Here is a 14,375-nt window from a genome sequence, read left to right on the forward strand (position 1 = left end):
ATCCAACCAACCAGCCAGCTGTCACGAGCGTCCGGAAAAACACAAGGCTTTCCGTCTCTCCACAGATCCGGCGGATTCGTTGCCGTATCTGTTGAAAGCAAGTGCCGATCTCTTCCTGGCCAAGGACGGACCAACCCAGGATGCTGAATCGGAATCGAAGGATGGCGGAATGGTGTCTGATTGGTGCGCCTATAGCCTTCTCCGCATGACGTCTTGGGGTCGTAGGCGATGTGGGGAAGTCATCTCCATCCTTTTGGTTTGGGGGAATGGGGAAGAAACACCACTCATCACTTACTCGCGGTTGGGTATTTCTTCGAATTATTACTCCGCCATTCAGCTTCAGATAAACAAGATCAATCGAGGGATCGAAATATCTCTCTCTTTCTCCCTCTCTCTGCTGACTGTGCCTGCTTGCCGTGGGCCCTGTGACACACCACACCCCTGATGTCGTTCCCGATGACCCGGCTTCGGCCAGCCGCGGGATGCTGCTGTACCGCCCGCCACCCGCCCGTCCCTTGCATCTTTGTACCGTAGCTTCAGAAAGAGCCGCAGCGACTTCAATCAAAGCGGATCCCGTATTGATATGTACTAGGTAGACTCGGAGCGTTTCACCATCCGTCGAAATACATACGTGAGTGATGGAGAGAACTTGAACGCACCTGTTGTTGGTCAGGATTCCTACAGTAGCACGACCCACCGCGGGCTCTGTCTCCTCACTGCCCAGCCCGCCCCCGGCTTTCCCCCGTGGGGCTCTCTCGTGTGGTTTTCTCGTGCTTTCGCTACCAGGACTCGACTCTCACCATTCTTTCTTGGCAAACAGTCCCACTTGGGCGTGTCGAACCATCGTGCTCACTCCCGGAATCAACTGGCCTTTTCGGCCCTTTTGTTCTCAATGTCTGGGGTTTTCCCACTATGACCTCACTGCCCTTTTCCGTCTCCAGACGAGAAGTAGGAAAAGCTGACGCCTAGGAAACCCTGATGCCCCGAGCCGCACCAGTCATGTGCTTATCGATTGATGCCATGGCCCGCCAGTCAGGGATCCGGCGTGCGGCAGTATGGCGGTGGAGTCTAGGATGAGAGAGGGATACGGATATGGGGACCGACGGCCGGGGGACAGGACAGGGGTAACTGAGTGATCAAGACCTGGGAGTGTGACGGCGATGCATGGCCAAGACGAATATAAAGTAGTGATCATCGCCCTCTTCTACGGTTCCTGTGGTTTGTCTTTACTCAAGCGTCTTCGGAGGAACTCGACTCCCCTATAACGAACTGACTTAAGGGATCTTCGCCCAGCAGATGTGCTGTTAGCCACAAGTCGTCGGCTTAGCCGTTGCCAGCTTGCCAAGCAGTCCTGGTTCATCTTCGAATCATCAACAACAAGAATCACCAGTCGACGTCCTCCCCTTGAACGGTGAAGCCCTTCATCACCATGTATACCATAACGAATATCTACGGTATGTATCCTCATGACTCCTTGCCCCCCTGGATGAGATCACTCTCCTGTCTTCTTAATCGCCTTTCATGACGCTATCAATGGAAGTCCAATTTACTGACACCGCGCTCCACCCACAGTCCTCGCCGCCTTCGGCACCATCGGCGGCGCCCTCTTCGGCTTCGACATCAGCTCCATGTCGGCCTGGATCGGCGCCGACCAGTACCTCGACTTCTTCGGCTCCCCGGACTCGAACCTGCAGGGCGGCATCACGGCCTCCATGTCGGCCGGCTCCTTCGTCGGCGCCGTCGCGTCGGGCTGGCTCGCTGATGGATTGGGCCGCAGAGGCGCCCTCATGATCGCGTCCGTCGTCTGGATGATCGGCGCGGCCCTCCAGTGCAGCGCGCAGAACGTCGCGCACCTGGTCGCGGGCCGCGTCGTCTCGGGCCTCGCCATCGGCGTCACCTCGTCGCAGGTCTGCGTATATCTCGCCGAGCTCGCGCCCGGCCGGATCCGGGGCCGCATCGTCGGCATCCAGCAGTGGGCCATCGAGTGGGGCATCCTGATCATGTACCTCATCTCCTACGGCTGCGCGCGCGGCATGACGGGCCCCGAAGCCTTCCGCGTCGCGTGGGGCGTGCAGGGCGTGCCCGGCGCCATCCTGCTGGCGGCCCTCTTCTTCTTCCCCGAGAGCCCGCGCTGGCTCGCGAACAAAGAGCGCTGGGACGAGTGCCTCGACACGCTGGCGCTGCTGCACGCCAAGGGAGACCGCGCCGACCCGATCGTCCTGGCCGAGTACGACGAGGTCCGCGAAGCCGCGCGCGTCGCGGCCGAGTCGCGCAACGTGAGCTTCATGGGCATGTTCGGCCGCGGCGTCTGGAAGCGCACCATGTGCGGCGTGACCGTGCAGATGTGGCAGCAGCTCCTCGGCGGCAACGTGGCCATGTACTACATCGTGTACATCTTCCGCATGGCGGGCATGACGGGCGACACGGCCCTGTACTCGTCGGCGATCCAGTACGTCATCTTCCTGGTGACGACGGGCTTCGTCCTGCCCTACATCGACCGCGTGCCCCGCCGCCTGCTGTTCCTCGTCGGCGCCGTCGTTTGCATGGCGCTGCACTTCGCCATCGCGGGCCTCATGGCCAGCTACGGCCACGCCGTGTCCGACATCGACGGCAACGCCAACCTGCGCTGGGAGCTGCCCGGCGGCGGCCCCGCCAAGGGCGTCATCGCCTGCTCCTACATCTTCGTCGGCGTCTACGGCCTGACCTGGGCCCCCGCCGCCTGGATCTACGCGTCCGAGGTGTTCCCGCTCAAGTACCGCGCCAAGGGCGTCGGCCTGTCCGCCGCGACCAACTGGATCTTCAACTTCGCGCTGGCGTACTTCGTCGCGCCCGCCTTCACCAACATCCAGTGGAAGACGTACATCATCTTCGGCGTCTTCTGCGCCGCCATGTTCTTCCACATCTTCTTCACGTATCCCGAGACAGCTGGTGAGTCCTTCTTCACTCCGAATTCCTATCTTTATGTGTATACTAACTGTGTTTCACCAGGCCGCACCCTCGAGGAGATCGACCTCGTCTTCGAGACCAACACCCCGCCGTGGAGGAGCGGCCGCCTCGAGCGCGACGCCTTCCAGCGCCGCGTCGAGGCCGTCCGGCACCAGAAGAAGGAGGAGGACGTCGAGGTCGGCCAGATGGAGCATGTATAAGGAAGAGAAGAGTATCTGCATATTTGACGCCGCCCTCCCTCTTCCTCCTCTGTTCCTCCGAGTGGCCGGCGTCACATGAGTGGATTGTATCTGTCACTATCAGGCGCAGCAGGAAATACTTTGGAGATGTTTTATGATGAAGCCTCGGGCCGATTTTAGGGGCCTGGGCTCCGATGAATTAGATGATACCAATACAATTTACTTTCTACGAGTAATGGTCCTACCCCTATTTTGTCTTGAATACCACCGACGTGAAACGTGGTTCTAGCCTGCCATTTAAACATATCATGATTTAGTTTCAGACAGTTATCACTACATCTACACCGAGCACACCACAGCACCAAGACAAGAAACAACGGGAGTTCTAAGCTTTTCCAAATATCGCACATAATATGTACACCCTGTAGCCACGCATGCTCAGGTACCACTTACGCGAAAAACGCCCCTGTCGATGCAACCACGACCCTCTGAAAATTTTCGGGATATCATCATCGAGAAGAAGAACCGGTACTCCGCATTGTCTCGCCAAAATGCTTGCCGCAAACCCATCAAACTCGAAAATGACACGTCTTGCACCAGCAACGGCATCACGCTGGAGCTGTTCTACCCCCTTTCTTGCTAACTTCGCTTCCACCTATTCCTGGATAATAACCACGGCCCCTTTCTGGGACGGATATCGGTACACTCAACTTCTCGCGGTAAATCGCCAACTGCCGCAATGCGCTAAAATGCTGCTCCTCGTAACTCCCGTCTCGCTCCTGACGCGCTTAGTCGATCTTGATGGACGAGTAAATCTTCTGGACGAACCACCAACTCGAGAAGAATCCGATAGAACCTATAAAGATGTTAGTTGTGAGAGACTCAAATACGAAAGGGTGGATACGAACCAGTCAAGATGAAGAAGAGGAACGACAGGAGCGCGCTGTAGCCGATGTAGAGGACGGTTCCCGTCAATCCGCCCAGAGACAGCTTGCTGACCAGGTAAATCAAGGCGTTGGCAAAGATGTACCCTGCGCTCATGCCAGCGGCGAGGAAGGAACGCCATTGCCAGTTGTAGTTCTCGGCGCACAGCAGGAAGTAGACCATGAGCACTGTGACGGCGGCGCAGGTGATGATCATCAAGCCGTAGCAGAGGAAGAGGAAGCCGAACATGTAGTAGATCTTGCTGAACCAGATGGAGCTCATGATGAAGTAGAGCTCGACGAAAATGGCGCCGAAGGGCAGGATGCCCACGAGGAGCATGCTGGGGATGGGCTTCAGGTAGGTCGTGGTGGGCGGGATCTGGCGGGGGATCTGGTTCGTGCGCACCGGGGCTCAAAGGCCGGGGCACGGAAACCGAGCCACGATCCGGCAAAAGAGAGCGGGATGGAGATGATGAACCAGATGGCAATGATGACGAGCATGGTGCTCAGGGGCACAGCTCCGGCGGACTCATTGGCCCACAGGAAGAGGTTTAGGAAGAAGAAGGTGGTGAATACAATGCCAGGCACCAGCATGGGGGTCAGGCCGATGTTGAGCTTCCACTTCTCGCCATTCAATGACTTGTAGACTCTGGCAGACACGTATCCACCGACAAATCCGAGAACAGTATAGAGAAGGATCATAATGGTGCCGAGGGAACCACGGTTCGACGGAGACAAGAATCCCAGCAGAGCGAAGCAGATGGTGAAGCCGGTCATGACAAACAGCTGGGCACCATTGCCGAGGAAGATGGAGAGCAGAAGAGGGTGCGAGGGAGTGCGGAACACATCACCATGCACCAGCTTCCAGCCGGAATCCTCCTGTACACCATCCTCGAGAGCCGAAGTGCCGGAGAGATCGTCGAGGTTGATCTGGTCGAGACGGTTGTATCGCGTGATATCCTTCTTCAGGGCCCTGAACAGCACCGAGGTGACAGTAATGGTGAGGACCACCACAACTACGGCCGAGTTGATGAGGGAGAACCAGTGGATCTTGGGGTCAAAGACGTGCAAGTATTTATCCCATCGGGTGGCCCAGGCGGTAGGCGAGCGAGTCCAGTAGACGCTGTAGGTGAAGTGAACCTTGGTCTTGCCTTCTTCGTTCAGCCTGACAGGGGGCATGGTATCGGGCAAGCAGGACGAGCTGTCGATGGCGCCGCTGTAGGCCTTGGAGTCGGGCTGCACAATGACACCGACCACCCTCAGCTGGTTTGGATCCCCTCCGACCTCGTGGTACTCGACGACAATGTCGTAGTGGTTGTTGAAGGAGGGCTGGGAGTCGGCGTCGACCTGGCCGAGCTGGAAGCCGGGGCTGTAGAAGGTGGTGCTGGTAATCTCGTCGATAATCTTCTGGCCAGCAGGGAGCCCGTCGACGAGCCAGTTGATGGCGTAGCCTTGCATGATGCGCTTGTTGACGAAGTGGGCGGACTCTTGGTCGTATTCGGACTCGCAGAGGGATTTGCAGGTCTGGTTGCGGCCCATTTCGAGCTCAAAGGAAGAGGTCATGATACGGTCGCCGAACAATATACTCCCCAGGCTCTCGGACACGTATTTGGGCTCGGCGGGCTGGCAGAATCGGAAGCGCTCGTGGTAGTAGTCGTAGGACATGACAGAGTGGAGGACGCCATCTTGGGAAGCGGCGACAGGCTTGACGCTGTTCACGTATAAGGGCACGCTGGCATCTTTCTTGTAGGACGTCGGCGCGACACCGGGGAGGTAGAAGGCTGATGTGAGTTGCGGGACAGCGAGGAGAGTCGCGATCAACGTCGCCGAGGACGTTGCGCCGATGGGGCCTCGCATGGCGAAGGGGTGGATAGAATAAAGGACTAACTACAACAGTCGGCTCAATTAGTTATGCAGTTTCACAATACGTGCAGCTGGAGTGCTCGAGATTCCCGCGCATATGATCTGGGGTCTGATGTTTCTTTATTGGAGATGGACATTGAATGTGCAGTGCATCCAGAAAGACGAGGTGGGAGGGCGTGAGGATGATGACGAGATGCTGCGACGTGGACAGAAGTGTCGAGCTTGATCGGCGAAACGAGGGAGCTATGGACAACTTACGTATGCAAAGACAGATACACAATAATGCTGGGGGCTGCTGATTAAAGGGAGGCCAGAGTGCGGGCGTTCACATCAAGGGATTGGTTAAATGGAAGTGCCCAATGCCAATCCAGACTGGCCTTGTGTGTGATTCAGAGACAGTCAAGTTGGTCTCTTGCTGCCAGATTCCAGCGCCAACAATTTTCAGGAGCAGTCGGCCAAGGTCTTGGAGGTTGATGCAAGAGCTGACAGCCTAAGCCTGCATTATTGCCTTCTACCACTAGCGGCGCATCCAGTATGGGGCTGTTAGCCGGCTAGGTTGGCTGTAGCACTGGTACTGGAAGCTGTGTCCCCAGCAGCCCAGTGCACTGTCACCCAAGCCGGTACTTTAAATCCGATTCTCCGACATGGGTGCTGCAGTGTGCCTGCAACAGGCGGGAGGCTGCTGAAGCTAGTGGGGCCTCTAGCGTCTTATCGCGTCTTATCGAGCCTTATCATACTTTTTTGTCTTGAACTTTTTTTGAGTTGCAACGCCTAGGACTGTCCCGTCCAGATTGTATCACCAAACATCCGGACAGCATCGCCAACAAGATGGCGGCTCTAACATCGTTGCCAGCACTTCTGGACACCTTGACTCAGTCATTGACTTCCGCCTACGAAGCTACCCCGAAATTGGCCGGCATTGAACCTCCCCAAAATGGCGTGTCTCTGCTCGATACGAAGAACGAACTGCTTCTGTCCTACCTGCAAAACCTCGTCTTCCTCATTCTCCTGAAGATCCGGAACGCGAAGAACTCTGATGATGAAGATGACTCCAATCTGTCCAACACTGTCGTCGAGAAGTTGGTCGAACTTCGCCTCTACCTCGAGAAGGGCGTGCGACCCCTGGAAGAAAAGCTCGAATACCAACTTGACAGGATGCTGCGCGCCGCCGATGATACCGAACGTCAATCCCAAAATGCCGCCCAAAGCGCCGCCCGCAGGGGAAGCAGAAGAGTCCGAGTCCGAGGAGTCTGACGAAGAGGGAGGCGCAACCGTCAACGGCGGCGTCCCCGTGCTAGACAAGAACGCCAGCTCCGCCCTGCCCAGCTTCGGCTTCCAGGCCTCCAAGAACCCCGCCGGCATGGCCGCCGCCGCCGCCTCGGACGCCGACCGCACCGGAGTCTACCGCCCGCCCAAGATCAGCGCGACCGTGATGCCCACGACCGAGCGGCGCGAGGCCCGGGACCGCAGCCGCCCGCAGCGCTCGGCCACCATGAACGAGTACATCAACGAGGAGGTGCTGGACCAGCCCCTGGCGCAGCCCAGCGTCGGCACCACCATCGTGTCCGGCGGCCGCGGCATGAAGACGACGCACCAAAAAGGCCGACGAGGACCGCCGCCGCGACTACGAGGAGACCAACTTCGTGCGCCTCCCCGCCGAGAGCAAGAAGGACCGCAGCAAGCGCAACAAGGCCGAGGGCCGCACCGGCAACATGCAATTCGGCGGCGAGGACTGGCGCGACCTCGGCAACGTCGACCGCATCGACAAGCTCACGCGCAAGAAGCCCTCGGGCGCCAGCGGCACCAAGGCCCTGCTCGAGAACAGCCGGAAGCGCGGCCGCGAGGTCGGAGACGGCGACCGCAACAGCGGCTTCAGCAGCAATACCCGCGAGATTGTCGGCGGCGGCTACCAGAAGCGCGTCAAGACTATGGACGGTCAGAGGGGAGGCGGCAAGCGTGGCAAGAGGTGATGATGAAAATAAAATTGTTTCTTGGTGGATGTGTAGATTTTGACTGTTCTTGCACCGAGACTGTCTTATACCCAAAATAAAAGTTAGGAATTTGTGTCACATTACTTGTTTGCTTGCCGCCCATTTATGATTCTCTTCGGCGTTTACAGGTTTTAAAACGCCATGTTCTGGCATGTAACATGGCTCTCCCAAACGTACAAGATTCTTCGCCATGATGTTTAGTTAATCCTCTTTACCTGAGTTTTGCTAATGATGTTTCCGGATCGGATACTGAATTGCCCAAACCAGAACGCCTTCTGTTCTTTCCGACTGCCTGCACAATCTTTGTAATAGCCCTCGGGCGCCTTGAAAGCCCAGTGTTGATCAACTGGCGTGTCGGGTAAGCTTCCTCTTCCGTCAAACGCCAACCATTTCCAAGATAAGTATATCTTCCTTCCCTTGACGAATTGGCATGTTCTTCGTCTTCTCCTTTTTGTAGTACCTTTTTTCCTAGTTTTCTTCACAGACGAATCTTTCGCCATTAGAAGTGCTTCCCCGTATCCCTCTCAACCTCCTGGTGCTGCATCCCCAGTCCATTCCGCACGCGATCCTCCACGCGGACGACGCGCTTCGGCAGCGCCGACCCGATCCCGAAGAAGACGAAGACGGCCCACTTCCAGCGGAAGGGGTTGATGGTGACGCAGAACGCGAACCACCAGAGCAGCTCGAGATACGTAAAGAAGTCGAAAGCGCCGGTGGGCGCCGTCGCCTTCAGGACCTTGGTCATGTCGATCCAGCGGCGCATCCAGAAGGGCTGGGGCCGCGTCAGTGGGTCCGAGAGGAACATCAACAAAATGCGGGTGTAGATGCCGATGTGCCAGTTGCCGACGGTGCCGATGGCGGAGAGGTAGGTGCAGTTGATGGCCGACACGGACGGGTGGTTGGGCGGGAAGGTCTGGAGGTACCAGTTGGGCGCGCCGTACGGCTCCTCGAAGCAGTCGTCGGGCAGGAAGCTCAGCGAGGGCCGCTTGAAGCCCGTGGCCTGGACCACCATGTCGCCCTCGATGTGGACGGTGCGGCCCGGCCCGCCGGGGGCACGCCCTTCTCGCGCTTGTTGACGAGGATGCCGCGGTCCGTGAAGTCGACGATGTCGCAACGGACCCACTCGGCCGCGCCGGTGCGCAGCTTGTCCATGACGTCCGAGTTGACCATGGGGGTGTCCATGAAGATGCCCTTGTTGTAGGGGGCCAGGTCCTCGAGGTCGCGGTAGAATAGCTTGCGCAGCAGGAACTCGGGGATGAAGGAGAATATGGTTTCCTGCCCGAAGATGTTGAGCGCCAGCAGCATGTTCACGATCGGGTTGCGCGGGATGATCCACTTGTCCGACCGCGCGATGATGTAGACTTTCTTAGCACCCTCCTCGGCTGCGAACTCGAGAGCCTCGACGGCCGATGCGCCGCCGCCGATGACGATCATGGTCTTGTCCTTGGCAGATTTTCTATCGGGGAAAGGTTAGCACAGCAACAACATGATACCGCCACTATACTCCAGCGCAGGTTCAGACAAAGAACTTACCCGGTCAGTTGGCTAGAGTGGAACGTGGGCCCCTTGAACTTCTCCATGCCGTCGAGATGCGGCATCTTGGGGTCGCCGCAGGTGCCGACTGCGACGATGAGGCCCTCATACACACCATTAGAAGGGTCGTCGAGGATCCAGCGGCCCTTGTCGTCCTTGTAGACCTTTTCGATCTTCTTATTGAAGACGGTCTTCTTGTCGAGCCCGTACTTCTCCCAGACCTGGCGCACTTGGCTGATGATCTGCTGGCGGTCCGGGTAGCCGCGCTCCCATTTTACGGACGGGTGGAAGCGGTACATGAGGGAGTGGATCTGGAGGCTCGAGGTGTTGTTGACTTTCTGTGATCGAGCAATCAGGGCGTGTCAGTAAGGGTTGCCGATTGCGCCATTGGTCAGGGGAAGTTGGTGCTACTTACACTCCAAATACCACCGACGTTCTTCTCGTCGCCCTCCTCGAAGATGGTAACGTCAAAGCCGTGGCCGACGCAGTGGGCGGCAGAGGCGACACCGGTGATGCCGGCGCCGATGATGGCGATCTTTGGCCGGCTAAGCTGCTCGCCGGGTCGTGGCGGCGCCGGCGACAGGATGAAGTCGATGAGCCATTGCCATACTTGGTAGATGAACAAGAACGGGTGAATCACCGGGTTCTCGACCTTGGATTCGGACGGCATCTCTTTTGGCGTGCTCTTGCTTCTTGTGCAGCAGTTGAAGCTGCGAAATGGGTGGTATCGTGGTGATGGGATGGGCCCTCTGTCTTTCTCGACCTGCGCAATCAATCCTTACACATGCGATTTCACCAATTGAGGAGAATGGGGAGAAGAAAGAAAGGTAAGAGCATTGAGGAGATGCCTTGGCAGCAGGATCGTCCTACCTATGTATGCAGCTATTATTATGTACTATGTAATGTACGACTGCTGCGCAATACCAATCAGAACCTGTATTCAGAAATCAAGCATTGAGAGCTCCAGTCCAATCGCCCGAGTTATTTTGGGGGATCCCTGCGCCTGACGTCAGAGATAGCTCAGGAAAAGGCGCGCCATCGTACAGTAGGGCCCGTTTGGCATGTGAAGAACATTCGAAAGTGTGAAAGGTTCGAAAAAGCCCGACCGAAACGGGGCGGCTCTCGGTAGCACTACCACAACTACGGTCAGGGGTTGGGCAGTTTGGAGGGTGCTAAAACGATAGCTAAAACGACCTTCTCAGCTAACTGGAGGCTCCCAATGCTCCCCATCCACCATCAATGCGACAAGCCCGACAACGATCTGCGAAGATAATACGAGTACGCCCCCTGGTTACTCGTTACTCGGCCGGGCCATTAGGTCCGGCCGTGGGTTTTCCTTTTCCACACCATGCAACCGCTGAGCCTCCTGCCAAATAACGCATCTCCAGTTGTATGATTTCATCCCAATTCACAGGGCACTTCTCCGCCCTTTGTCCTGTCAGAAGGCCTCGGCCCAGGCCTTGAGACTGCGCGGCTACTAATTTCGAATTGACATATGGGATCTTCAGACCTGCTGCCTCATTGCATATTAGTCGGCATCACGTAAGTAACCTTGCCTACAGCGTCATAAAGGCACATCCCGAAAAAAGCATCACCGGCACAATTGACACCTCTGTTTTCGAAATGTAACCACATAGCCTTGGGCCCTGATATTCTCCCTGGAATGCTAGAGAAGACGGTATAAGTCGGCAGGAATTGATTATAGACGCTGCTATAGAGTAAAAGCATCGCATCGCAAAAAGCAAAGCATAGCGAACAGGGTTTGACAGATTTCACCAAACTGACACGGATTTCACCGCGACATACTTTAAATGGCCTTCTCGTGAAACGGGGGGGGTATATAGTTACTCGGCGCGCCTCTTGAAACAATAGAGCACGGAGCATATGCCTTTCTTTTTCTTTTTTTCATCCGATCCAACGCCGCCGCCGCCGTCGGCAGAGTAGACGTCTCTCTTCTAACGTCAGTTCCTGCACATGCCACAGCTCGGCTGGGCGGCCAGGCCCCGTGAAAATCGTAGATGTGTACTTGCTCAATGCCAACCTGGAAGCTGGACTGGAGTTTGCGCCCTCGTGCAGGGGTGTGTCTGAATGGGTTTTCAATATATTTGGGTTTGCCGGTGGTGTTGTTGATCTTACTGCTTGACGGCGCCGAACTCGTAGCAGAATGTATGGACAAGTGTAGACATCGCTCGTCTTTACAGATACATATACCCTTCAAGCGGACAATACTCGGACGGTGAATTTTCACTTGGCCATTGAGAAGCTGTCAGTGAACAGCATCTCACTGCTGAAGCCAAGCCATCCATGGTCTCGAACACCAAGTGAGAGACAGGCGGGTATGCATTTAGCTGAGTGATCGCGATTTGACAATAGCAAGACACAACGACCGAAACCACATTCGACGAAAACACAGATGAATTGAATATTTTGATTGATAAGAGGCCAGAGACGCTAAATACGCACTTGAAGTACGCTGTACGCGCTATCCTAATGCTATTGTGATTTGCTGCGCAGAGCAAACACACGTAACCTAACACACACACCAACCGTACGAGCAAAATCCGTGATCCACGAGACCCCGCTCGAGAACGATCCTCCCCAACGAACGAACGGGGGATGCGACGAACGCCAACGACGGTCAGCGTCAAGCACGTATACCATACATACATGCTTGACCACCGAGCCGACGTACACACGCCAAACGCACGCACCGAACGTCGAGGGCGAACTCAATCGCTCTCCTACGCTACGAGTGACTTACCGCAGATTGAAATGGTCTACATACTTCACCTGTGCTGGTGCGCCATCGGCTGCAGAGAAAAACGCCAGATGCCATGAAGAGTCCCGGCCCAATACCATGGAGGCGAGAGAGCATCGAGACTCCATGCGCGGCATTCAGTGTGCTTCCACTCCAGCCCGCGCTTGATGAGAGTGACCTGTTCAGAACCGAAAGGGTAAGGGACATGGGGGAAAGTTCCCTTTCGTTGGTCTTGTGCTTATTATACGGGCGTGTGTGATAGTACGAGTTAAGTACCTATCTATCCCCTAAAATGTGCTTGTTGTTAAGTAAGTATTGATTTGCTTACTTTGTGGAAGTCATCGTATATGTTCTTCTCTTCTTCGTAAAGCTATTACCGCCCCACGATCTTGAGCTCCAGCCAGCGGGCCGGCAGGTAGGTGACCAGGGTGACCACGAACGCGAACTCGTTGGCGACGTCGCCACCGGAAGACCCGATGAGCTTGCCGACGGGCCCGACGTACCACGTCTCGACCATGCCCATGATCCAGGCGACGACGCCGAGGAGGAAGGCGGCGAGGGCGGCGATGCCGAGCGGCAGCTTGCTCGGGTCGTTCCAGGCCTCGAGGTCGTAGTTGCCGAAGTCGCCGCCGCGGTAGACCCAGTGCTCGACGAACATGACGACGAAGTACGACGTGCACCAGTAGCCCAGCAGCGACAGGAAGTTCTGCAGGTACGCGTTCAGCTGCTCGCGCCCGCCCAGGGCCAGGCCCAGGATCGCGGCGAAGCACACGAGCGTCCAGATGAAGCGGGGCACGCGCGAAGGGGCGCGAGATCTGCTGGCACGAGATGGCGGCGCTGTAGATGCTGATGACGTTGACGTTGATGCCCGACAGGACCAGGAGCGTCAGGATCAGCTTGGCGAAGCCGCGCGGGTACAGCATGGCCTGGATTAGGAAGCCGAGCCCGTCGTCCTCGTAGGTGGCGGCCCAGTCGGGGCGGTTGTTGAGGGCCGACGAGACGACGCAGCCGGCGACCATGCCGATGCTGGTGGGGATGGCGAGGCCGAAGGTGGTCAGCAGGAAGACCTTGACCCGCGACACGTCGACGGGGTAGTGCACGTAGTAGTCCGAGGCCATGGTGCACCACGAGGCCGAGCTGCCGTAGATGATGGCGATCAGGCTCAGGACGCTACCCGAGAGGTCGGCGCCCTGGACCTTGCTGGGCGAGGTGTTGTCCGCGAAGCGGCCCGTCTCGGCAAAGATGACCAGGAAGATGACGAAGAAGACGACCCAGGCATATCTGCATAGTGAAGAATCGTAAATCCCCATGTTACAGGCAGGCGCGGTGTGGCGGCACGCATCCGGGATTGGGAACAACAGCAGAAAGCAGAGAAAGAGACAGCGAAGAAACTAACCTCTCGTAGACCAGAATGGCCTTCAACCCCACAAACGAAATCAGCGTCGCCACGACGGCCAGGATGACGATACCGACAATGAGCGACAGGCGCCCGTCCGCGACAGCCGTCAGGGGCCAGGCCGCCGGTGATGCAGGAGACCGAGGCCCAGCCGATCTGGACGATGGTGTTGAGGGCAGCGATGAGCTTGTTGGGCCACCAGCCGAAGCTGAAGCGCGACATGGAGATCTGGCGCAGGCCGGTGGCGGCGCCGAAGGTGGCGGAGAAGCCGGTGAGGGCGCTGCCGATCAGCGAGGCGCAGATGGTGATGGCGATGGACTGGCGGAGGCTCAGGCCGAGCTCGTGGCCGAGGAAGCCGGTCGCGAAGCAGCTCGTGTTCATGGTGCTCGAGGCCCACAGCAGGGCCATGGACAGCTGCTCGTGCCAGGGGACGTGGCGCTTGTCCTCGGGCCGCTTGCGGACAATGGCCTCGGACTCGACGCCGATCTTCTTGTCCAGCCTGACCTCGAAGCGGCGCAGGCTGGCCAGCACGCCCGTCTCGCTGCCCGCGTCGGACTCCTTGGCGGTCACGTCGTCGACCATGACGCTGTTGTTGGAATGCACGTCATTGCCGGCGACGGGGGCCTTTTTCGGGGCCGTGGCCCTTCTCCAGGTCGGCGGCGGTCGCCATTGCTTATGCGCGAGTGCGGGGGAGATTGACTGATAAATAATGGGATGCAAGCAATGGAGGGGTAGACCAGACGAAAGGAGCTGACTGGAGGGATCGACTTCGACTTCGAGATTCCA

At 57.3% G+C, this 14,375-nt stretch overlaps 5 protein-coding genes across 5 annotated transcripts; 2 read left to right on the forward strand and 3 right to left on the reverse strand.

Moving 5' to 3' along the window:
- Positions 1–1,429: 1,429 nt before the first annotated feature.
- On the forward strand, positions 1,430–3,146 carry PG997_007530 (sugar transporter; the record flags this gene model as incomplete). Its single annotated transcript, XM_066811845.1, has 3 exons — positions 1,430–1,454; positions 1,573–2,928; positions 2,989–3,146. 3 exons carry the CDS (start codon positions 1,430–1,432, stop codon positions 3,144–3,146), a joined length of 1,539 nt encoding a protein of 512 aa, XP_066667187.1.
- A 767-nt stretch (positions 3,147–3,913) lies between these two features.
- On the reverse strand, positions 3,914–5,905 carry PG997_007531 (uncharacterized protein; the record flags this gene model as incomplete). The annotated part of the gene is made up of 3 exons (XM_066811846.1): positions 3,914–3,981; positions 4,034–4,389; positions 4,455–5,905. The coding sequence occupies 3 exons, from the start codon at positions 5,903–5,905 to the stop codon at positions 3,914–3,916; spliced, it is 1,875 nt and encodes a 624-aa protein (XP_066667188.1).
- An 834-nt stretch (positions 5,906–6,739) lies between these two features.
- On the forward strand, positions 6,740–7,881 carry PG997_007532 (uncharacterized protein; the record flags this gene model as incomplete). The annotated part of the gene is made up of 3 exons (XM_066811847.1): positions 6,740–7,094; positions 7,120–7,474; positions 7,497–7,881. 3 exons carry the CDS (start codon positions 6,740–6,742, stop codon positions 7,879–7,881), a joined length of 1,095 nt encoding a protein of 364 aa, XP_066667189.1.
- A 520-nt stretch (positions 7,882–8,401) lies between these two features.
- On the reverse strand, positions 8,402–10,105 carry PG997_007533 (uncharacterized protein; the record flags this gene model as incomplete). The annotated part of the gene is made up of 4 exons (XM_066811848.1): positions 8,402–8,920; positions 8,959–9,358; positions 9,436–9,773; positions 9,851–10,105. The coding sequence occupies 4 exons, from the start codon at positions 10,103–10,105 to the stop codon at positions 8,402–8,404; spliced, it is 1,512 nt and encodes a 503-aa protein (XP_066667190.1).
- Positions 10,106–12,566: 2,461 nt separating this feature from the next.
- Positions 12,567–14,261, reverse strand: PG997_007534 (uncharacterized protein; the record flags this gene model as incomplete). Its single annotated transcript, XM_066811849.1, is given in 4 exon segments — positions 12,567–13,008; positions 13,019–13,474; positions 13,590–13,609; positions 13,626–14,261. Coding segments are annotated over 4 exon segments (1,554 nt in total), but the record flags the coding sequence as incomplete, so codon positions are not given.
- Positions 14,262–14,375: the final 114 nt, after the last annotated feature.

Source organism: Apiospora hydei, assembly GCF_038363865.1.
Source record: "Apiospora hydei strain CBS 114990 chromosome Unknown utg000006l_segment0_segment0, whole genome shotgun sequence".
NCBI classification, from domain to species: domain Eukaryota; kingdom Fungi; phylum Ascomycota; class Sordariomycetes; order Amphisphaeriales; family Apiosporaceae; genus Apiospora; species Apiospora hydei.